This window comes from Alexandromys fortis, unplaced genomic scaffold (genome assembly GCF_014885135.2).
Source record: "Alexandromys fortis isolate MF-2015 unplaced genomic scaffold, M_Fortis_MF-2015_v1.1 scaffold_86, whole genome shotgun sequence".
NCBI lineage: Eukaryota > Metazoa > Chordata > Mammalia > Rodentia > Cricetidae > Alexandromys > Alexandromys fortis.
Genome location: NW_026067965.1, coordinates 120658 through 143642, shown reverse-complemented (window position 1 = coordinate 143642; position 22985 = coordinate 120658). Strand labels below are relative to the sequence as shown.

The 22985-nt window shown below is 50.6% G+C and overlaps 1 protein-coding gene across 1 annotated transcript; it reads right to left on the bottom strand.

Moving 5' to 3' along the window:
- Window positions 1–137: 137 nt before the first annotated feature.
- Fah (fumarylacetoacetate hydrolase) lies at window positions 138–18779 on the bottom strand. Its single transcript, XM_050153978.1, has 14 exons — window positions 18571–18779; window positions 16719–16829; window positions 15676–15797; window positions 15440–15489; window positions 13854–13944; window positions 11974–12071; window positions 11814–11866; window positions 9999–10098; window positions 8870–9000; window positions 7190–7265; window positions 4935–4981; window positions 3772–3873; window positions 3073–3190; window positions 138–324 (listed from the first exon to the last, which is right to left on the bottom strand). Exons 1-14 carry the CDS (start codon window positions 18649–18651, stop codon window positions 245–247), a joined length of 1260 nt encoding a protein of 419 aa, XP_050009935.1. The 5' UTR covers window positions 18652–18779; the 3' UTR covers window positions 138–244.
- Between the last annotated feature and the right edge of the window lie 4206 nt (window positions 18780–22985).

The following is a 22985-nucleotide window of genomic DNA, read 5'->3' as shown; positions in this document are numbered from 1 at the left end:
TTCCAGGGAGTACTGAAGGCCTGAGGAGTCTGACGAAGAACCCCTACCAAGGCCTTCAGCCCTACACCTGGAAGAGATGAACTAATGGCCGTTACCATGGGAGCAGCGACCCACTGTACAAAACCAAGGACAGAGAATTCTGTGGCCCTTCCCACAAGCCAAAGGGCTTTATTTGTTCCCGGATGAAGGGCAGCCGCAGCAGGGTCCGCAGCAGGCAAGGCTGTGGTCTGTGGTTTCCGGAACCTCAGGCTGGCGAGAGGGCAGGCAGCACCTTTCCAGCACACTGGCCGAAACCAACGCGGTAGCCATTCCCCTGGCAGTAACCTGAAACACAGTGGGGCAGGATCAGCCACGGAACTGCGGACCTCCTGGGCTTCAGAGCACAGTCTGGGGCAACATGAAGACAAAGGCGGCGGTGCTCAACTGCGGCTTTGCACACCCCCACCCCAGAGACAGGTCCCCTGCCTGGAACTGTGCCTCCTGCTACTCAGTGAGAGAAGAATAAAATGAAGAGAAATGAGAACCCAGCTGCCAGTGGGAAAAAAAAAACACACAAACAATCCTGACAAGACAGGAGGCCAAAAAGTCCAATGGTTCTGTGGACCAGATGGGCAGCAGATCTGTACGGGGAAGGATTAACAGACACAGAGGCAGGTGTGAGAGATGCCGCTGTCACGTGACCGCACCGAGGGAAATGGGTTTGTGTCACAGTGTTTCAGATGCCGAGACAGAAGTCTTGACTAACTGTGAGCTGAAGGGCAGTGGGCAGTGAAGTGCCAGTCTCCGGGAACAGATCCCTGCGGGTCCAAAGCAGAATGCCCAGAGAGGACAGAAGGCAAGGCTTGGGATTGATGCCTGAAGCCACTTGCTCAAACGGATGGTGTTTGGTTTCTTTCTTCTCCTGTGTGACTCCCTGCAGGGTCCCAGATTCAAATCCTGACTCTGTGCGATGCTGAATAAGGATGTGGATTTCCGTTGTGGTCTCCATGTGTGAAGGATGAGGACTAAGTACACATGGACACACCTTGTCCCGTGTTTCATATGAACTACATGAGAAGCTACCGCATACTCGGTCAGCAGGGAGTGACGTAGGGACTTGTCTCATCAAGGACAGCAGAAAGCAGGGAAATGACAAGAAGGAAAGTCAGAGGAAGTCAGTGGGGAAGAGCCAAGAAGAGCCAAAGTACGTGAAGCCGGAAGGCAGTACACAGGTCCTGGTGCCCCATGCCCCGTGGCCAAGGCAGGACAAACCAAGGCTCCTGTGGATCCTGCTTCCCATGACCACACAGAAAAGGACTTGCCCTGCCTTCTGTGGTACAAACATCAAGAACACCATGGGGCTTGCTGCCTCAGCCCTGGGGCCCTCTTTTCCAGGCCTGACAGCTGCAGAGACAATTCTGCATTGTTCGAGGCAGCTTATTCAGAGTCAGAGTCTCTCTCCTCTCTCTCTCTCTCTCTCTCTCTCTCTCTCTCTCTCTCTCTCTCTCTCTCTCTCTCCCCTCTCTCTCTCTCTCTCTCTCTCTCTCTCTCTCTCTCTCTCTCTCTCTCTCTCTCTCCCCTCTCTTTTCCACATCAACGCTGTGAAAAGCACGTTCACTCAATGCACAGGACCCTACAGCAAGACCTGAGGCTGGCTGGTGGGCACTGGAGCAACACCAGACACAAAGCTGGCACACAGCAGTTGGCGTCCTTGCTGGACAGGCAGAGGTCTAGCCTTGGAGAGCAGCTCGCAACGGGAACTGTATCCTGACCTTGCCGTCTGTGTGATCTGCCAAGAGTCACCTCCCTTATACGCTGCTAGGTTTTTTTACTTTGCAGAACTGGGGCAACGACACATTTCCAAAAGGCTCGGGCGAGTAGAAAGAGAAAGCGTGGAAGCAGACAGACCTCCAACACCGCTGGGCACTTCAGACATTTAATAAACACAGACGGCCCTCGGCATCTCCAGGGTAAGCCCCTGGGCAGTCTGCATAGAGCCTACACACACGGTTCCTACACACTTCAAATCATCTAAGGGTGGCTTACGGTGCCTAAGACAATACAATTGCCATGTCAAGAGTTACACTGTATGGCTTAGGGAAGAATGACAAGAAGACTGGCCATTTTCAGTACAGACACAACGTTTCTTAATATGTTCCCTCTGTAACTGGTTGGATACGTGGACATTGAAGCACAGACACCATGAGGCTCTACATAGTTAACCAGAATTAGGATTAGTGGGAGCAAAGTGGGTAGTGATCAACCCTGGGGTGCTGCTTGCTGTTTTGAGCCCTGATGTACCTTTCTCCTTGGTTCAGCCCACTAAACAGTATGCCTAGCTTATCACTATGCACTTCAGATTGAGCTATGAACTCCAGCGATATCAGATCCCACACTGGCACCTACTTCACAGAGTAGAGGCTTTCAGGTGTGACTATGGAAAGAATCCTCAGATAAGGCTATTTGCGTGGGTTCTGAAATCTACACAAGTATGTCATAGGAGGCAAGGAGGGAGGTTCGAGGAACAGAACAAGACTGTGTGTTGATGGGAACAAGGACTAGAACTCTGCTGGTGGCGCTGTAGCTGGAAGGCCAAGAATAGGCCTTTCCCCCAGACATCTGTAAGGAGCGCAGCCCCCCATTAGCTGCACAGCAGACTTCTGCCTTCCAGAACTGTGAGAGAAGACCATCAAGCTCGTGAGCTCTTAGCACAGCACAGGAAAGGAACAGGAGACCTTGGCTGGGTACGGAAGCTGACAGTCATGCTGCCACCTTGAATGACATCGAGCTGCTGGCAGAGGACAGAGGTGGCAGGGAAGGCTGTGCCAGGCTGTGCCAGGCTGTGCCAGGCTGTGCCAGGCTGAGGTTGGGGGTCCGCCGGCTCTAAGAAAAGCGATACTGTGATAGCAGAGGGTCTGCAGGAGAAGGAAGCTGAGTGAGCCAGGCAGAACCCCATGCTAAGAGGTGATAGATTGTATGTGGGATCTTGGACAGAATAGGATAGATTGTTGTGGAGCAAGCAGGAGGACCCTGTGAGCAGGACTGACTGAAAGGTCTATTGTTGAAGCCCTGTGAGGGGTTAGTGGGCCGCACCTGTTATGATGACTTCATCACCGTCCAGCAGGAAGGTCCTGGTCTGCCCCTGGCCCAGATCGATGGCCTTTGTTCCCCTCCAGGACAGTTCTAGCATAGAGCCAAAGCTTCCAGGTTCCTTTATAAGGGAAGCGGGGGGGGGGGGGCATGCATTTATATCTTGGTGATATAATAGGTCAGCTCTGATGTGACAGTACGGTGAGAGACAGGGGCCCATAAAACCTCTGAGGCCACTGCAGATGCGTCCTGGTGGCTCAAGAGGGTGTGCCTCCATCCTTCCTGTAAGCATGTTGTCTGTTCCGGTTCCTGTGCCTATAGCATGCTCAGGGGCCTGCTTTAGGGTGCCTTCTCTTTCCACTGACTGCAGCTCACAACCTCCATGCAGTACCATGCCCAGCACTATACCTCTGGCGAGAGACTGTTACCTCCCAGTCACCATGGCCAGGATCTCACAACCTATTCACCACCCCACCTCACCATTTCCAAGTTGTGCACCCCTGTCCCCAGGCCCATGGTGGTGCAGGGGCAGATGAGAAGCCTGCAGCAGTGAGGTCACCTCCTTCTGTGTTAGATGGAGTGATTGCTGCTTTCTGGGGAGACAGAGTCAAGCTCTGGTTCTCACACAGGTCTCCTTTACCCCCAACTTGCTCAACTGGCCTATCTTTGGCTTGGGGACCCAGCGGGTATTTTGACACTCACGGATCCACTGATGGTTCCGGAAGCCAGGAGGTCCCCGGGTCTCAGGTTGCATCCATTAACGGAGTGGTGTGTGAGCTGCTGCAGCATGGTCCAGTACATATGCTGAGGGTAGAGACACAGGAGGACATGTGTGGGCAGCCTGCTTCCTGGGCAGGATGTCGTCTGCTTGTTCCATGCCCATGCCTTCCCTGCCCCCCACACTCCATGCATCCTTACAATACCTGTCTCATTTCAGTTGAGATTCTGCCTTCCTCTAGTCCCTCTCCAGATGACCTGCTGTCCACCCGCTAAGGTTCTGAGCCCCTTTGTCCCTCAGCTTCCACATGGCTTCCTCTGGAACCTCATCTCTCCCAACACCCTTTTCTAAGTTGCCTGAAAGCTGCATCTTCTTAGCCTTTTCTGTCTGCTCAGGTCTACATGTTCATGAGCACCTCAGGCCTGGGAGTTCCTGGAGCCATTCCTCGTGGACGGTCCCTCCTGCAGTAAGGCCTGGCTGACCACCCCCCCCCCACTCCAGGACTTAGATCTGACACTATCCCCGGAGCTGAAGTGGTTTTAACAGAATGTCAGAGCAGGATGGCAATGACAGGGTGGGACGTGAGGTTTTATTTTTAAAGGTTTGATCAGAAATAAGTGGGCTGCTGAGATGTCTCGATAAGTAAAGCTTGCTGCACAGGCATGAGGGCCCAAGTTTGACTGAGTCCCCACGGCCCACCGAGTGTGGTATGAGCCTGTAATAATCTGTGTGCGATGTGTGCCTGTAATCTCCGCACTAAGGTGGAAGAGACAGCAGGATCCCTGAGATGGCTGGCCAGCTTCAGGTTCAGGGAGAAACCCTGTCTCAAAAATAAAATGGAGAATGACTAAAGAAGACAGCCACCGTCAGCCTCAGGCCCCTTCATGTGCGCACACACCCAGCACTTCCAATCAATCCAGCCCGTGAGGACACGGGATCCGGAGGCTGGACCTTACAGGATGCAAAATGCACCCAGAAAACTTTGGTCACATCCAGACAGCAGCCTCTATCTTGACAGGACTCTGTGATGCCACACATGTCTAGAAAGGACCAGGGTCATGTCATCTCATTCCTAGGTGGCTGCTATTCTCCTGTTCCTGTCCCCTTCTTCCCCTCCTCACAGCAGTCCAGCGGCCCCCAAACTCACCTTAAAGTTGGACCTGCAGATGGTAGCTGCCTGGCTCATTCCTTCTCCTGTCAGAGATTGAGTAGAGACAATCATAAGATTTAGTCCCACTGATCGGAAAGGAAAGCTTTCAAATTGGCTCCACTTGTCTGCTAGGATTTCACTTAGTCTGTGGAACAATAAGCTTAGAAGATGTCAGAGCTTGGATATGCCCACTGAGGCTACCTAGTCCAGGGAGGATGGAGACGCGCACCTAAGCTATCGTTTTTTTCTCCCATCCAGAACAAGCACTGTGTGCTGCTGAGTTTAGACACAGCTTCAGAGCTGTGTTCCTAACATCCTTCCTACAGTGTTCCTAACATCCACCACATAGGCTGAAACTTACATATGACCTTGATCAAACACAGCCCCGAGACTCTCTGGACAACTGGTCTACCTGCTACACTTCTGTAATAACAGATAGTGTAGTCATTCAGCATTAATGTCAGCAGTCCTTACTAAACACCTACTTCATTCAAGAGCACTGCCATCTTCTGATAGTATGAACCCCTAGGATGTGCTTTCCCCCCTCAAATCCTGCCCCTCTACCACAAGAGGTATGCTCTGCAGCCCCACGGGAAGTCAGGGTGCCTACAGTGCAGCTTTGCCTCCCTGTTATTCTGATGTCAGCTTGGAACCTCAAAACTTTGACTTGAGCTCTGTACCTGGATGCTGTCGTTTCACTCCCATCAGTGCCCTTCACTGACACAGGGAAATGACCAGAACAGGAGCAAGGTAGGAAGGCACTGCAAGGATGTGTCTGGGGGTGAAAGCACCATCTTGGAGTATACAACACTGGCACTTAGATCCAGCATGGGCCCAGCCAGCCCTGTTGGGATCAGTGAGATCCCAGATCCTGAATTTCTTGGTTTCCCCTGATCTGAGTGCCTACAGCTGCTCTGAGCACGAGACTTTCAGGAGCTCCTGATGGCAGGAGAGTGGTTTCTGGTGGGTTTGGTTGGTGGCTATCTCTATATAATCTGCCCCTGAACACAATAAAGGGGGCATTCTTGGGGAATTCAAGGATGACCCGTGTGGCTGTCTCTCTGTCTGTGTGTGTCTGTGTATTTTAACCTCCAGCCCCCTTGCCCGAAGCTCGTGAACTGGGTGCCAGCGCACAGAGTGCAGACATGGGGGCGCGGTGCGAGGCACAGTCCTATGACTCAGGGTAATCCTTCCTCTCTGAGCCTCAGTTTCGTGACTTGAAACATGAAAGTACGGGGCCAGCAGATTCCCAGAGGAGGGTGCTGCTATGGCTCTTAGATCTTTCCTAGATGGAGCATCCTGATACTTGATCCTTAAGAAACTGAGTCCAGAGAGAGAGAGAGAGAGAGAGAGAGAGAGAGAGAGAGAGAGAGAGATCGAGTTTCCTGCCTCTCATGAGGACTGAAACCCAGGAATTGGCCTTAAGGACACAGAACAGAATGTGTGTAATCACAGACCAAAGGAGAGAAATTGAGGGAACAAGGATCTAGCTGGAGTTTGGCCTTGAGGAACTAGATGTCTCCAAATGTGTCCCCAGGCAAGCTCTCTTCCACCCCGACATGAAGATAGCACCTGCCCCTTCCTAGTGAAGGTTCTGTTCTAGGTCTAGATCTAGGTCTATGAATTCGTTTCCTTGGTCATCACCACTGTACGATAAACCAAGGCTATAATTCCCCTCTATCACAGACGACAAACTAGGGGATTGCCTGGTAACTTGCCCAAGCCCCAAAGCTCGACAGGAGTGTGCCGAGTCTGGACCTCCACCACAGCCTGGTCTGTAGAGCCAGCCACTCACTCCACAGTTCAGTCTGTGGAGAGGCTCGGTGGAGCCAGGTCATCAGCACCGGATCTCTGGGCTGCCCAACCTGCAGTTGGGGGCTGAGCCCTGCTTCCCACAGCCCCATGAGCCTCTGAGATCAGGCTTCCCAACAGGCACTTGATGAAATGCGCCACACCTCTGGGGTGTAGGGTAAGGCTGGTGGCAGGGACAGATGTGACTAGAGACTAGGTAGACTCTGGCTGGAAGAGCAGGCAGACACAGAATGAAGGACCAGGGTTCCCAGGTGGGACAATGCCTCTAAACTGGAGGATGGCCCTCACATTCTTCTTTTCTCTACAAGAGCCCCATATAGCTCCAGACTGGAGCAGGTGCCTCTAGTGTCACCCAGTAAAGCTCAGAATCCATTGGGGCAACGACACCTGCTCATGCCTGCCTGCTGAACATGGATAACACCGCTCACCCTGAAACATACCTTTCACGGCAACGGATAGGTTGATATCAAATGTGTAGGGCTGGCTGTGGCAGAGATACGGCAAAGGCTTGGGATCCTAGAGGGAAGAGTACATCAGAGAGAAGGGCTGAGTTCCAGCAGCCTCTGCACCCCAGCACAGAGTGTGCCAAGTGGCAGCAATGTTTCTTCTCCAGAGACCCAATCCCTGCATACTGTTCATAGATAGGACAGGAGGTCACATGTGCTAGATTTGAGAAAGTAAGCCGAGAAGGGGGTGCATCAGCAGGTCAGAGGTCACAGGGCCAAAGGAGCAATGCTGTAGCGATCTCAGGGAGGACAGACTCGGGAAGGGGACCATGGGAAGCAAGATGGTCCATAGAGCCTGTAAGGAAAGACCAGGACAATAGAGAGGGGAAGGCAGATGCCCTAGAAAGCAGAGTGCCTAGCAACAGTGAATCTGGCAGACTGAATTTGGTGCTGGGACACCTGGGGAGGCAGCTGATGGCCAGGCAGAGATGCCGCCCATTGAGCAAAAAGAGCATTTTCCCAAAAGGCAATACAAAAATCATTTAGCGGGATGTAAGATCACACTGGGTGATTTGAACGGTTGTGTTTCTAATGGTCAGTGTGACCAGTGCATGAAGGTGGGAATACAGCTCTTTCCCAGTGCATGAAGGGTTAAACTCAAAGCTACTTTTGAAGAGAAGCAAACAAACAAAGATTATGATTAGTTGGGAAGGGACCAACGTGGTGACAGCTGTATATAAATGGTATTGGGGAAGGACAGAGGCAGCTGGGGTCCAGACAGATCTGTGAAGATGGATCTAGAGGGAGGACAACGAGGGAGGATGTGGGCCATTGAAGGCAGGGGTCCAACAGGTCCTGCGGAGGCAGAAAAGAAGAGGGAGGGTGGAGGGAGACAGACAAATGGGAAGGAGAGGTGGGTGCTATGACGGGGACAGCGAGGGAAGATCCAAGGAGACGGCGTGAAAGTCTGGAGGGGTCTTTTATGACGGGCCGATTTGCAGGGTAAGACCCCCTCCCCCCCCAGGTTGTGGAAGCAGAAAGATACATGGATGAGTGAGGGAGAAAAGCGTCAGCACACAGGCTCAGGAGACAATGCCAGGGAGAAAGCAGAGAGCCCTGAGCAGAACCTTCCGGACGAGAGTTGGACCCAGAGACAAGGGAGAACCAGAGAGGTCATCTGACAGAGAACATCCACGAAAGCTGGGGCCTACACGGTGTTGGCCTTAAGGCCATAAAGGCAGGGGGACTGCAGTGAAGGGGGTGAGACAGAGCACACTGTGACAAAGTGGGGGATGGGAGCAAGGACCACTGGCCCAGCACTGAGCAAGGGGGTTGGGAAGAGTGACGGAGACAATGCACTTTTCCCTATATCCTCTACTCCAATGCATTCTACAAATCAGACTCCAGAGGGAGCCATTGCACAAAGCAAAACTGAGCTATGGAGCAGCCATTCAGTTTTGCCAGGCAGTTTCCTGAGGGCAGAGAACTCTAAAAGCTACAAAAGTATGTTTTCCCTATGAACTGTTAGAGGGACAGAAACCCCTGACGTCACAGCTGCCTGACCTGCACCACGATCCTGCAGGCACGGCACTGTCTCTGTATTTGCTCAGAGGGCAGCAGAAAAAGGGCAGAAACAGGAACTTAGAGCAGGGCTTTCGGCAGAAGGGTGTTTACCTGCTCCGGGTTGGACACCACAAAGGGCATGAGGGCCTCCATGGGCACCACCCATGGGGAGATGGTGGTTCCAAAGCTCTTCCCCAGGAACGGCCCGAGAGGGACATATTCCCATTGCTGGATGTCTCGGGCTACAGGAGAAGAGCAAGCTTAGGGTTCATGATGGTGTGCAGGCTCACTCCAAGCTGCTTCTTGTCCTGCATGGACTTCTCCACAGGGCTCTGGCAAGCCAGACCTCCCAGGGAATGATGTGGGGTGTCCTTCTGTTTATGTGTTGCTTTTATTGGCTAATGAATAAATGTGCTTTGGCCTATGGCAGGGCAGAATATAGACAGGCTGGAAGATTATATATATATATATATATATATGAGAGAGAGTAGGTGGAGTCAGAGAGATGTCATGCAGCTGCCAAAGGAGAAAGATACCAGAATGCCTGAAACCTTACCGGTAAGCCACACTATCATGGCTATAACAGATTAACAAAAATGGGTTATAAGAGTTATTCAGGAATATGCATAAACTATTGGCCAAGCAGTATTGTAATTAATATAGCTTCTGTGTGATTGTTCAGGTCTGGGCAGCCAGGAATGATAGAGCAGTCTCCATTTACAGAGGAATGAAAAGAGAATGTTGTGTGAAGACAGAGGTCCTTGGAAGCACTGTCCAGGGTAACAGGACAATCCCTGAGTGGGCGAGGCCCTCTTCTGGGACGTGTGAACCCACTTCCTTTTACACATGGTATCCGGGTGGACAGCTGGGGCTCAGATGCTAGGCTGCTGAACTTGAAGTCTCAGCTCAGTCACTGGCTAAAATCCCTCCACACTCAGCTCTTCATCAGCAGAATGGGATGCCGGTGCTGGCAACAGGGAGTGGAGATAGGCGGGGCTTGACAACGGTTTAGGTACTGTCCGCACCGTCCTTCCATGTATGAGGAAGCCCCTAGGGGGAGCTGTGACTGGCCCACATCCTCAGAGCCACACATCTGTGCGGCAGCCCCCTTCCAGTCCTTGGGCTTCCAACCCCCCCCCCCCCCCCCCCCCCCCCCCCCACAGAGCGCCCCCCCCCCCCCCCCCCCCCCCCGTGTGCCCGTGCACAGAGCAGCAGCGGAAGCCGAGCCGCCAGGCATTACCACTCCAGTCGTTCATGAGGACCATCCCAAAAATGTGCTCGTGGGCTTTGGAGATAGGGATCGGCTCTCCGTATCTGTTCCCAGGGCCTACAAAGAAAGCCTGTCACAGGGAAAGTTGGTTAGAATCAAGACGGCCTGTAAACCGGGCGGTGGTGGCGCACGCCTTTAATCCCAGCACTCGGGAGGGAGAGACAGGTGGATCTCTGTGAGTTCGAGGCCAGCTCTGGTCTACAAGAGCTAGTTCCAGGACAGGCTCTAAAGCTACAGAGAAACCCTGTCTCGAAAAACAAAAAAATAAAACAAACAAAAAGACGGCCTGTCATTCGGGGTCACTGCCGGTTGCAGAGCCTGGGGCCCAGGTGCTAATTCACTGGTCTCTAAGCTGAGAACTGCACTCACGTGTGCCCTGTTTTCCTAGCAGTCCCGTGATTGTTTCCTCCTGACACTCAGGGCGCCACAGGCCTCTCTGCTCCTTTCTTTGTTCCCTATACTGCATAACCTAATGTCTGACAGCTCTATGACGCTCGTGAAGAACTGAAGCATCAGGTAGACGACTCATGCCACAGCACCTGACACAGTCCCCTGAGGAATGAGATGCGTGTAACAGCCAGGAACCAACACAACCTCCAGTCATGTCCATGGGAAACTAAAAGGTGCTGGCAGGGTGGGGTGGGGTGGGGGTGGGGGCGGCTCCTTCAACAGCACAGAATCAGCTACATTCATGATGTCAGGGTCAGTTTTATTTGTTCGGTGACAGGGCCAAGTTTTCATCAAGTTAAAAAAAAAAAAAAACAGAGAGATCCAAGGGCAGCGAGGCATGAAGAATGCCATCCACGTTCAAGACCAGGGGGTCTCCGCCTCATTTCTCATAGCTGTGCACGGGTCTTTGGCACTCCCATAATAAAAATGCGTAATTTAAATAAAAAGCGGAGCCTGACTGGGAGGGGAAACTTTTGGGAAAAAAATGATTTTAAATTATAAATTTTTTTTTTTTTTTTAAATAGTGGAGCCTTGGTGTAAGCGTGTTTCTGAAATGGTGCAGGCCGTGCCACAAGTGTAACAAGGTGGCGAGGGCTGCTTGATGCTTGTTGCTCACATATGAACATATAAAATCACCATGAATGCCAACAGAACAGGTGAGACGCTGCTCCCCCCAGAAGCAAAGAAACGGTTTTCCGCAGCCTCCGGCTACAGCACTCACCCATTGAACAGTAAGCCGTTTTATCTAACCACACTTCAGTTCTTTTTGTTAATGGCATCTGCTATAGCGTCAGCTCATCAACACTGAATTCCCCGTCGAGAGCTGCAGCTCAGGGGTGAAGGAGGGTTTTCCAGCACGGGTCTATAAGGGACCTCTGACCTCTTGCAGTTAGGAGCGCACAAGGGCTCTCCACTCAGAGGACACAATAAATAACAAAATCAACTCAAAGCACATGAGTATGTGGGAAATACGGGGGTGGGGGGGCAGACCAGAAAAATAACACATGTTTATAGAACGAGATCTGAAACAGGAAGACAGGGAGCCCGGTGTGACCTCCACTGGGGACAAGTGTGTGCATCAAGGAGACTCAAACTTTCCACTTCTCCCTGTGGCAATGACTTGTGTTACTATTTGGGTTGCAAATAAGTTTCGCGAGTAGGTGAATTCACGAACACAGGACCTGAAGGGCGAGCATCAGCTGCCCTCAATGGTCCCATGGGGTCACGGGGTTGCTGTCTGTGGCTGGACAGGTGTGAACTGCTGCCCCAGAAAGAGAGCTCGCCCGCTGCAGGCCTGTGTGGATCCCACTCAGTAAGGCTCGGCACGTAACTCACCATCTCCAGCTCCATGTCCAGGAGTTTGCAGGCACCATACACGGGAGGCTTTGCTGGGGAAGACAGCAGATAAAAGGAGCCATCAACTCCAGACTACAGAGCTCATAGCAACAGGGCGGGGCTGGGCGTTGCCAGGGCCTGGATATTTGGAGTCCCTTACTGTTATCAGGTCTCATCTGTCCCATGGGTCTTCGGATTGGGGTGCCAGATACCACGATGGAGGAAGCCCGGCCATGGTATCCCACAGGTAAGTGGAGCCTAACAAAGGAGGGAGAGAGGGGTGTGGGTGCCAGAGATGTTACATGTGGTGCAAAATAAACTTCAGAAAGAAACAGAGTCAGTTCACACTTACTATTCAAAAGTTCAAACATGTGCCCAAGTGTCCACGGAAAGAGGAATGGAGAAACCAAACGCAGTACATCACGGGGGGAGGAGGGGATGATTCAGGTTAATAAGAAAAGGCGGCAGGGTGTGCCTGCAATCCCAGCACTGAATGGGCAGAGGCGGGAAGAGGACCATAAGCCTGTAGCAGCCTGGTGTACGTGGCAGGTGCTAGGCCAGCTAGGGCTAGCTCCACCGTGAGGAGGAGAAGGAGGGGGAGAAATAAAGAACCTGGGTTTCTCTGACTACAGACAAGAGTTCTGCTGCTTCCTTTGTGGGCCCTGCTTGGAACAATAGCTATCCAAGGCTGGGGAACACTTTCAGAGGATGCTTGGAAGACAAGACTATGGAGAGGAAATAGAAGAGCTTTCCCAAATATCAAAGCACTACCGAGCAAGGTGGGGCCGGGGTGCTCTTAGATGAACACACGGAACTACATGTAGTGTAGGATACACACCGGTGGTTATTTTGAAAAAAGCAAGAGGTTATGCCTGCAGAGCAGTGAGTGGCGGCTCCCTCGAAAGCTCTGCCTACCTATACCCCAACCCCCCCCTCCAGGAAGATGGAGGAATAACCTTTTTTTTTTTTTAAAGATTTTTTTATGGTCTATTTAACTTTATTTTATGTGCATTGGTGTGAAGGTGTCAGATCCCCTACAACTGGATCTTCAGACAGTTGTGAGCTGCCATGTGGGTGCTGGGAATTGAACCTTGGTCCTCTGGAAGAGCAGTCAGTGCTCTTAACCACTGAGCCATCTCTCCAGTCCCTAGGAATAATCTTTTTAGACATAACTAACAACCTTGGATCATCTGAGAGTCCCTAGATCCCAGAGGGCCTTTGTACAAGGTAGAAGACACGGAGAAGACGGGCAGCTAAGAGTGATATCGCCACAAGGACTGCCCAGGGCGGCAGGGAAATGGACATATAAGGGTCAGTCTTGCAGGGCACAGCAGGCTGGGCCCGGTCTCCAGACTCCTGCGTCAGGTGTGCAGATAGGACAGACTGCCGTCCTGCGCAGTGCCAGGCTGCACTTATCAATCATAAACTGCATGTTCTTATGACCTCAGGGAAAATGATACACAGACTGTCTAGTCCCCAAAGGAGCTACCTGTCACCAAGTTGCCAGAACTCGTCTAGCCAAAGACAGCCAGGGCTCAGGAAGTGAGGGGCAAGGCCAGTGAAGATATGCTTCCTTACCTCATCTGGACCAAACTGGGAGCCACAGCCTTTGGCCGGCAGCTCCTTCACAGGGTAGGAACAAAGGCCTTCTCCACCCCGGTGCTGCCTTTGTTTAGATTATGCACAAGTTCTTTACTACAAAGATCATTTGGGTTGAGCCTCCCTCCTCTAAAATGCTTGAGACTGGAAGTATTTTAGAGTTCTGATTTTTTTTACCCAGAATGCTCATAGGCTAGAACATAGGCAGTTCATCCCCATGTCTGTTCTCCAGAGGGGAGCTGAAGGGACAGACCCACAGGCTCTTGACAGCCCCCCACCCCTAAAGTCTGAGGGGACCAGAAGCTAGGCCTGCTGTTTCCAGAGGCAGTGATGTCATCCCTCCTAGTTTTCCTCCTAGACTGCTTTGACCAAAGAGGGTCTTTGCAACTCCTGAGGAAGAGATGATTTCGAATTCATCCCAACGTCTGGTCTAGGACATACCAATTGGGCATCAGCGCGTTCTCCTTGCCCCTGAACATAATGCCAACGTTAGTGGCGTGCTGCCGAGAGGAGTAGAAGTCCGTGTAGTCTCCTGCAGAAGGAAGACCCAAAACAGCCAGTGACCCAAGAGGAGGGACTCGCACCCCTCTTCAAGATTCAAGGACCCCTTCAGGAAAAAATTACCCACACTTCCTGATTCAGACAGCGAGATTTAAATATGAAATGGCTGCCCCCACTCCCTCCCACCTGGACCACATAGAGCTGCTATGGCCCTCAATGGGCAACCCTTGGCAAGCCTTTTTAACATATGCCTGCTCCCTAGCCTCGCTTCTCCCTCCCCTCTGTCGGTTTAAATCCTGGCAAGGCCAAGGCCCCACTTCTGAACCCTTCTTTGGGGTAGGCTTCACTGAGCTCCAGTCCCATGTAGGCGGATCTTTGAGAAACTGTCACCGTTCAGGCCGGTCCCAGCACGGCCCTTCTTATTTCACCAAGAACAAGGCATCTTGTCTCTGTATTTGAACGTGTATATCAGTGCCTAATGATTGTGATGAACGTGGAGGTTCACGAGCTCCAGGTGCCCCTCTCTCACAGGTGAATGAATTACCAAGATCTGCCAGGAAGCCCACTTACGGTACTTTGCTTACCCATCTTCCTGGACCTTGTACCACCACCGCCCCCACAGCCCTGAGTACCCCAGTCCAAGCAGCTTGGACGAGAAGTGGAGGTGGAAAGAGAAGGAGAGGGCACAGTCTAGGAACCAGCTAAGCAAGGAGCGGCCAGCCTGAGCCCTGCTCACTACTTCCCACCTTCAGTCCTGGGCACAGAAGCAAGAGCGAGTGTGTTTGCCAGAAAATAATCAGGTCCATGACCGTAGAAACGGGAAATCACAGCATCCATTAACTAGAAAGGATGAAGGACCCCGAGAAGAGAACTAGTTTGCCTTGAAAGTAGAGCACAGTCCTGAAGGGAAGCAGGAGATGAGCCCATCCTCAAGCCCGTCTTCCACCTAGCTGTGGGCATTAGAACCTCTGCAAGACTTTGCCGAGTGGAGGAATGGATTCAGGAAACCCCATCCTTCCAGGCAGAACTGTGCAGCTCTCAGACCACAGGTGTCCAGGTAAAAGCAGAGGCTCCCTCTCTTGGCTGACATAGAAGGATGCAGCCTACGCCTGGCATCAAGCTGATGGGCCCATCTCATTTTCAGCCAGCAACTTGCTGATTCGGTCAAATCGGATGCCAAGCACACACGGGCCCTGCAGGGCCCTCTGGCTTCCCTCAAAACTCTCTCCTGACAGCTCACAGTGCTTCCCCCACAACCTTCCGGGAAGAAGGAGCAAATTGCTGTTGAGGGAGACATGTCGCTAGTCACACACTTAGGCTGCTGTTTCTTTGGGAGAGCAGGCTTGAGACAACCTGAGCCGAGGCTAACCGTCTGCTGAGCTTGGTCATGTTGGGATCAGCAGGCAATCCTAACGTCCTCACTCTGTTTTTTTCCCCCCAAGATACAGGGATCCAAGCATCTGCCCAAACAGCCAGCCAGGCCCACTAAACTACTCTGGATGACCTAACAAGGAAGCAGGACTCACCTATGGTCGCGGGAAGGTGCATTGTGGCAGCAGCCTGGGAGACGAAGGCGCTGAAACACAGAATCAGGGGTTCCATCCGGTCTTCCAGGCCCAGAGCCCTCCCCTCCCACCGCATGCAACCCAGAACAGGGCTGGGTGAAGCTGCCAGGCAGCCAAGCAACGGAGCATAAGGGCACTGCCAACTACCTTGGCCTCATCCCCTCTGCCATGTCCCTCTTTCCCCGTGTGTTCCTCACCGCTGCCGAAGCTTATTGTCATCTCGGAGCCTGGCTTGGCTGGCAGACAGCAAGTCCTGCAAGGATGCTCTTGCCTCCTTCCAGGCAGCTTGACCCAGGCCCATAAAGCTGTTGAGGGTTGTCTAAGGCCAAAACAGGATTAGAGATGGTTAGGCCTGAGAAAATCCTCAAGCCATCTCTCCTGCCGGAGTCTGAGTTCTTTCTCTCTGTGCAGTCACAAGCTGGGACCCTTGTCCATATGTTTGTCCTCTCTGCAAAGAGCTAGAGAAAGCCGGTCATCTTTCTTGACGCCCCATCTGTTCCTGGATATGCACCTCACAATGCTCAATAGCTATTATGTGGACAGCCACCCCAGACCTACACGAGTCCCACTTGTCTAGTGATAAGACTGACTCCAGGCCAGAGGGTGGCCAGGAGGACCGAAAGGGAAGATGTTTGCAAAGTTCCTGCACAAAAGAGGTCCTCAGGGAACACCACAAGCACCCCTGTCTGTGTGTCAGGAAAAAGCAGATCCTACAAGCTCACCTGTGATGAGGGAGGAAAGTTAGACCCATCTCCCATAGACATGGAGGCCAAACTGGCTGTCCCCAGGTACTATTGTACACCTAGAGGGCAGGACAGTCACTCTATGTAGACACAAGCAAGGATGGATGCTCCAGGATTGTTCTCTTGAAGGACTGGGCAGCCATCCCCCATGAACAAGGAGGCCAGGATGACTGTGTCAAGCTGTACCCCAAATCTGGACTGTAACAGTCATGGTTTCTTATCTCAAGGTTTTCCTGGGCCTTGAAAGACCAAAGCATGAATAGCCCAGAATAAAAAGAAACCAGAGTTATATAATATCCTCATCTCGTAGGCAACTTGAGAGACCCACTGGAGTCAGGGGCTCACATTCTACTCAGAGACCACCCTAAGGTGTCAAGCTACCTCCTATATGTCTCAGAACAGCTCCCACTTCCCCAGGGATAAGCTGTGACTAAGGAAACACTATCTCATTCACAGTAGGTGGTAAAATGGACACAATTCATGACACAGCGTCCTACCTCATCGAAGACATGCTGGTGTTTGGAAAGGACAGGCCCAGTGAAGAGGTGTTTAATGACACTGAGGTCCAAGATCTGGTCACCGATGGCCACACCAATCCGTGGCTTCGGCTGGCACGAGAAAGACACAGTCAGTTCTGATAGGCCAGTCCATTTACTGTAACAGAAACCCAATACTCAGGGACCCATGGGTTCCTTTGGGACAACCCTCATAAGGAGAGGACTGAGGACCAGGATCCAGGATAAGAAAGAAAGCAAAGTTGTGATTTCTTGATGGAAAATTAATCAAACACCCCGCCATAGACTAGAGGAGACCAGGGAGCCTGTGGAGGCAAAGTTCCCAGCATTGCTTGCCTGCTCACCACCTTACCAAGAACCTGAATTTACATACTGGGCCTAGGACTTTGCTCAGGGCCTTTCTCTTATGAAGCAGAGTGGTGAGTGTTCCACGTGTCGTAACCTGGAGCAACAGCTCTATGGTAGCCTGAACTCAACAGAACTCAGGTAGCAGCGTGCTGAAGAAGCAACGGTGCTCTGACCACAGGGATGAATTCTGCTTATGCCCCCATAAACGCTCTGCAGGAGTTCAGATGGATACAGCGGACCAAATATTTTGTCAAGGCTGGACCCCGGCCCCACAACACTAAGCACATCAGAAGACTTCACTTCTAGTCGCATATAAAAGAACAGTAACTCCAGATTCCCCTGCGAGGGCAAGCCAGAGCCCCTTACTACCCAGCCAAGTGTTGAGGATGGTCTTGCATGCACAAACCTTCCTGCCTGACACACCTGGTGCTTCCAGAAAAGACTGAGAACATCTCTGCTGAGGGCACAGTACTGTCCTAAGCCAGAGGGAGTATTCTGCCCCTAGAAGGTGGTTGGCTGGCACAGGTTAAGGCTCCACACACCTCCTGTGTGGAATGGATGGCCCATTAACTTTGTGTCCTTGCAACATCTACTCATGCCTGGTAGTTGTGAAACCACCAGTTAGCTCTTCTGACCAAGGCATTCAGCACAGGCAGGATACAAAAGGACAGTCATCTGGGCAAGAGATGTGGAGAACCGGACCAATTGCCAGGAATCCTTTTCTTCCTTCCTTCTATTGGTGCTTGCTAGCCAAGCACTCTGCTACCTGTCAATCCTGGCAAAAAAAAAAAAAAAAATATTCTGACTCCTATTAGGTGCAAGCAGTTCCCATAGCTCTATGGCTTACAAAACTGAACCAACAGTGTGAGCAAAAAGCAAGCAGAAAATGCCACAAACATTTCAGAAGGATGTGCTTTGCGTATCCGAGGAACCCTTTATGTATTTGCTGATAACTCAGCTCCACTAAAACCGTTTTCAAAGATTTCTTTCTAATCAGACTATGTGTACAAGTCAAAGTTCGTTTCTCTTGCCCCACTGAGCTTGTGATCAGTTCAGGGAATGCCCAGCAGGTCACACTAGAGCAGAAAGAATTTAGGCTAGAGGTAAAATAACCTGGTGTCTTAGACTGCACAGTTTCTAGGCCAGGAAGTGCTTGCTCAAAAATTATGGGAGTCAGCTGGTATTTTCCAGGTTGTAGGGTCAAGGACTAGCAGTGAAGTGAACGACCACCCGGCTTCCTGGAAGGAAACGGCCAGCAGGACTACACGTTCGTTTTTTGGATCACAATAATCGCACGGGACTGCTGCCTAGGCGAGGGGTGATAGCTGCCCTTTCTCTTTGCAACTGGTTCTCGCACAACCCCACAAAAGCTGAAACTGACTTTCAACATCCTGCACAGCCGCATTCGAGCCACAGGTGCCTTCCACCGAGGCTCGGGAGGAACTAAACGGAGCTCCCACCTCCCCGCGCCCGAGCCCAAGCTCACGTGGTTTTGAGTGGAGAAAACGCCATAGGGCAGGTTTTGGATGGGAAAGTCCGAGTCCTCGGCCACCGGAATAAAGGACATGCTGACGAGCACCCAGCAGGAAAACCCGTGGCGGGCAGGGTTTGGCTAGCGGGGCTGTGTTTAGGGCGAGTGGAGCAGTCAGACGCAGAGACCGCCCCAATCCAGGGACTGTTCTTCCCCGAGGCCTGTACCCAGTACCGCCTGGCAACACCCCTACCCGCCCCTCGGGACCGCCCCCCCCCCCGCCTTTGCGCCTCCCTTACCCCTGGGTCCACCCTCTGTACCACCTAGCACCCGACCCGGGACCACCCCATTCCCTTGCCCCTCCACCGCCTCGCCTCTATACCAGCCCCCTTCAACTCCGGAACCAGCCAGCACCCACCCCGGGACGACCCCATTTCGCTCTTCGGTGACCTCCCCTCACCCAGGACCACCGCACCCAATCGTACACAAAAAACAGTCCTCCTTATTCCGCCCAGAGATGACCGGAACCCCGGAAACGCCCCGCCCCCGGCCCTCCCCCAGGACCCGTCTACGCCCCGCCTTGGTCCTGCCCCCTCTCCGTCCCGGAACCCAGGACCGTTCTGCCCCTGTGTCCATAGGGCCATCTATCTATCTGTCCAACCCCTGGGTCCAGGTATTCGTTCTCACCTAGAACGCCCTAGCCCTAAGGCCCTGCCCCTGTAGGTGCCTCATTTCCAGGCCCCGCAGTGCTTCAAAGCGGCCCCGCCTCCCTAGGAACCCTGATTTTTCTCGGACCCCACCTCCAGTTTGCACTTGGGGATCCATCTGGTGGCCCCATTCTTCTGTCCAGGATTGCCTCCAGCTCCTCCGGTGTCACTGGATACTGCAGACGCCCCAGCTCATCGGCCTGCGTAGCTTCACTCGGGGTCCGCAGAAATGCTTTCTAGAGCTTTTGTTGGTGAAGGGTGGAGTTGGAGCCATGATCCAGAAAAGTGTTACGCGCCTGTTTAACCTCTCAGGGTTCTTCTGCCTCACCTTTTTTCCCCTTTATAAAACTAGCGGGAGGTCCGCTTCTGAGCAGATAAAAGAATTCAATTAGTTAATGTTGGTTGACTGCCTAGAATCGTACCTGGCGTACGCGCCGTGCGCGCGCGTGTGCGTGTATGTGTGTAATAAGAGGGAGGGAGAAAAGACTATGGACTCTGGGTCCAAAATATTAGGAGTAGGATTAATCACTGACTAGAAATTTGGACGTGCACATTAGTTCAAGTAAGGTCTATAGGGGTACCCCTCAGATTATGGCTTTGTTGGTGAAAATGCTTCAGGAACGCAATCTGTTAAAATACAAAGGATTATTTGAATTCTTTTGTATTTGCGAAGACGTGCTTTATGGCTTAAATTATGGTCTATTTTTGAGAAAAGTTCTATGGGCTCTTGAGAATTTGTACTCTAGCTGTTGGAGGGTTTAATGTTTAATATTAGTATTGTCAACCTATCGGATTTAGAATCACAATGGAAACACCTACGCGTGTCTGTGTTTCACAAAGGTTAACTGAATGTGGACAGCACCGCTCTTTGGGCTGGAGGCCTTGAATAAGTGAAGGAGAAACGGAGCTAGATGCCAGCATTCATCTTTCTCTACTTCCTGGTTGTGGATGCGATGCGATCAACCTCTTCCCTCACTGTGCCATACCTTCTCAGGTTCCCCCACTGCATCTCCTCAAACTGTAAACCTAAATAAACTCTTCCACCCTTAAGTACCCCTGCCAAGTATCTGGCCACATCAGTGAGAAATTAATACAGATGGAATATTCTGTAGATGTTAAGTCGGCTTCATCTAAATTGACCTCTGAAGGTTCTTTTTTAATGGATTTTTAGTCTGTATGTATGACCTGCCTACGGATGAGAATGAAATATTAAAGTTGCTTAAGATTATTATATCAGAATCTCTCTGTTCTTTTCAAGTCCATTGGTGTTTGCTTTATGAAACTGGGAAACTCCACTCAAACTATAGTGTGTATGTGTTTATGATTGTTGTATCTTTTCAATGGATTTTTACTAATATGTAGTGACTTGGTTTTGGTTTGATGTCTACTTTTTCAGTTATTAGAATAGCTATGTCAGCTTCTATTCACTTGGTAAATTGAGTGATGTCATACAGGTATGTTTCTTAGACAAGAGACAGTTGGATCTTGTTCTTTAATCCAATCAACCAGTCGGCCTCTTTGAATTGAGTGTTAAAGATAGTTTACTTTAGGCTATTGTTTTTAACATTATTTTTTTCTTTTGAGTCAAGGTTCTCATTCTGGTACTAAGGCTGATCTAAGTAGTGCAGGCTAGCCTCAAAGTTGTAGCTACCTGAGCCTCTTGAGTACTGGGACTTTGGCGTCACCATGCCCAGCAATTCAGGCTATTATTGTCAATTCCTACACATTTTGTTGGTTTTTCTGGTTGGTCAGGATGTTCATTCTTTTCTTCCCTATTTTGATTAGAAGTTTGCTTATTAGTTGTGTTGGACAAGTGATTGTTCCTTAGTTCTCCTTTGCTTGTGTATATTCCCCTGATGAAATTTATCCTTCCCCATGTTCTCTTGGCTGAGCCTATCCTTTCCTCTCTGTGTCTAGGATTCTCCAAGTACACTCTGTAGACCAAGAATAAATCCTGCCTGATTGTTGTGTGTAGTTTTTAAAAGAATACATCTTTAGGTTCTACTTGCCAAGTTTTTGTTAAGGACTTTTGCACTGACATTTATGAGAAGCACTGATCTACTAACTCATAATGTATTTAGTAGAAAACATTAGAAAGCATTCTCTCAGGGCTGGAGGGATGGCTCCGTGGTTAAGAACACTTGCTGCTCTTGCACAGAATCTGAATTCAGTTCAGCACCCACATAGTGACTCATGACCACCCGTAGTTCCAGCTCCAGAGGACCTGATGCCCTCTTCTGACCTTTGCAGGTACCAGGCAGGCATGAGATGCATATATATGTGCAGGCAAAATACACATAAAATACAGAAATCTTAATAAAAAAAAAAAGCACTCCCTTTGCCACTGCATTTTACATGAGATTGCAGACAACCTAATTTCTTTGTTTAGATTCACTAGCTTACCTACGAGGGGATTTTTCACTCCCCCTTGGAAGGTGATTATATATTCTTTCTAATGTATAAACTCTGTTCTGTCTGTGGATTTGGAAGTTTGTTCCTGTGGCTAATTTTTCATCAACTTGACACACACTAGCATCATCTTGGGAGAGGGAAGCTCAGCTGAGAAAGTGCCTCCATCAGATTAGCCAGGAGGAAAGTTCATGACATTCTCTTAATAATGTAGGAGAGTCTAGCACCTATCCAGTTGTGGGCAGTGCCACCCTTGCGCAGGTGGTCCTGGGCTGTATAAGAAAAGCAAACTGAGCAATTCATGGGGAACAAGGCAAGAAACAGTGCCTGCGACTGAGCGGTTCATAGGGAACAAGGCAGGAAGCAGCATCAGCTGTTTCTGCTTCAGTTCCTGACGTCCTCAATCACTGATGGACTGGGACCCTTTCCTACCCAAACTGCTTCAGGTTACAATGTTTATCACAATAGGAAGAACACTAAGGCTGGACCTTTTAAGGAACTGGGCAGTCATCTAAATTACCCAGTTTGTGGGCATAGGACAGTCCATAGGATTCTTTAATCTTTTTTCCTGGGATCTATACTGAATGGCTCTTCTTTCCTCTTAAAGCGACCACTCTCCCCTTTCAGCACTACAGAGGTTACTGAACGCTGGGGCCTCGGGTTTCTAGTTGTAGAAGTCTTTCATTGGTTATATTCTGTTCATCTCATCTCCACTTTCCTCGCTTACTCCCACTGCCCACTTAATTCACCGCTTAAAAACATCTTTTAGATTTGTGTATGAATGTGTACCATACACACAGGGAGCCCAGGAATTGCAGATCCACCATGTGAGAGCTGGGAATTGAACCCAGATGTGTAAGAGCAACAAGAACTCAACAGCTGAGTCATCTCTCCAAGCCCCTGAATTAATCTTAATGATTACATACAAAAAAAAAAAAAGCATAAAGCTAAGAAGCCAGTATGAAAAAGAAGCAACAAGCTACATAGATCCTTTCTTAAATTCCCAAAAATACTCAGTTAAATGTTCTACTCAGTCAAGAGCTAACCTTATCTTAAGGTCTGGGATGGTCTAAGCCCCCAGTAGATGTTAATTTGGTGTGTCAGAGTGCAGGACAGTCAAATGAGGGCCAGAATATATGACATCTCAGCAACCTGGTTTTGAAAAAAAAATGCTAAGGTCTTCAATTCATAATATAATTTGTCATAATAAATTAGCATGAGACAAACAGTGGTACTCTTAACAAATTAGGAAAGCAAAATTGTAAAAGGTTTAAAAAGACAAAATTAACTACCAGAAAGAAGAAAAAGAAGCAG

What these genes read in the sequence shown, in the direction of transcription:
- Fah (XM_050153978.1), bottom strand. Translation starts at nt 18,651, where the DNA reads ATGTCCTTTATTCCGGTGGCCGAGGACTCGGACTTTCCCATCCAAAAC. An exon ending in GCACCTTCCCGCGACCATAG is followed by an intron (nt 13,945 to 15,439) that starts GTGAGTCCTGCT and finishes TTCCTTCTGCAG; the next exon opens with GAGACTACACGGACTTCTAC. An exon ending in TGATGAAGTCATCATAACAG is followed by an intron (nt 325 to 3,072) that starts GTGCGGCCCACT and finishes ACTGTGTTTCAG; the next exon opens with GTTACTGCCAGGGGAATGGC.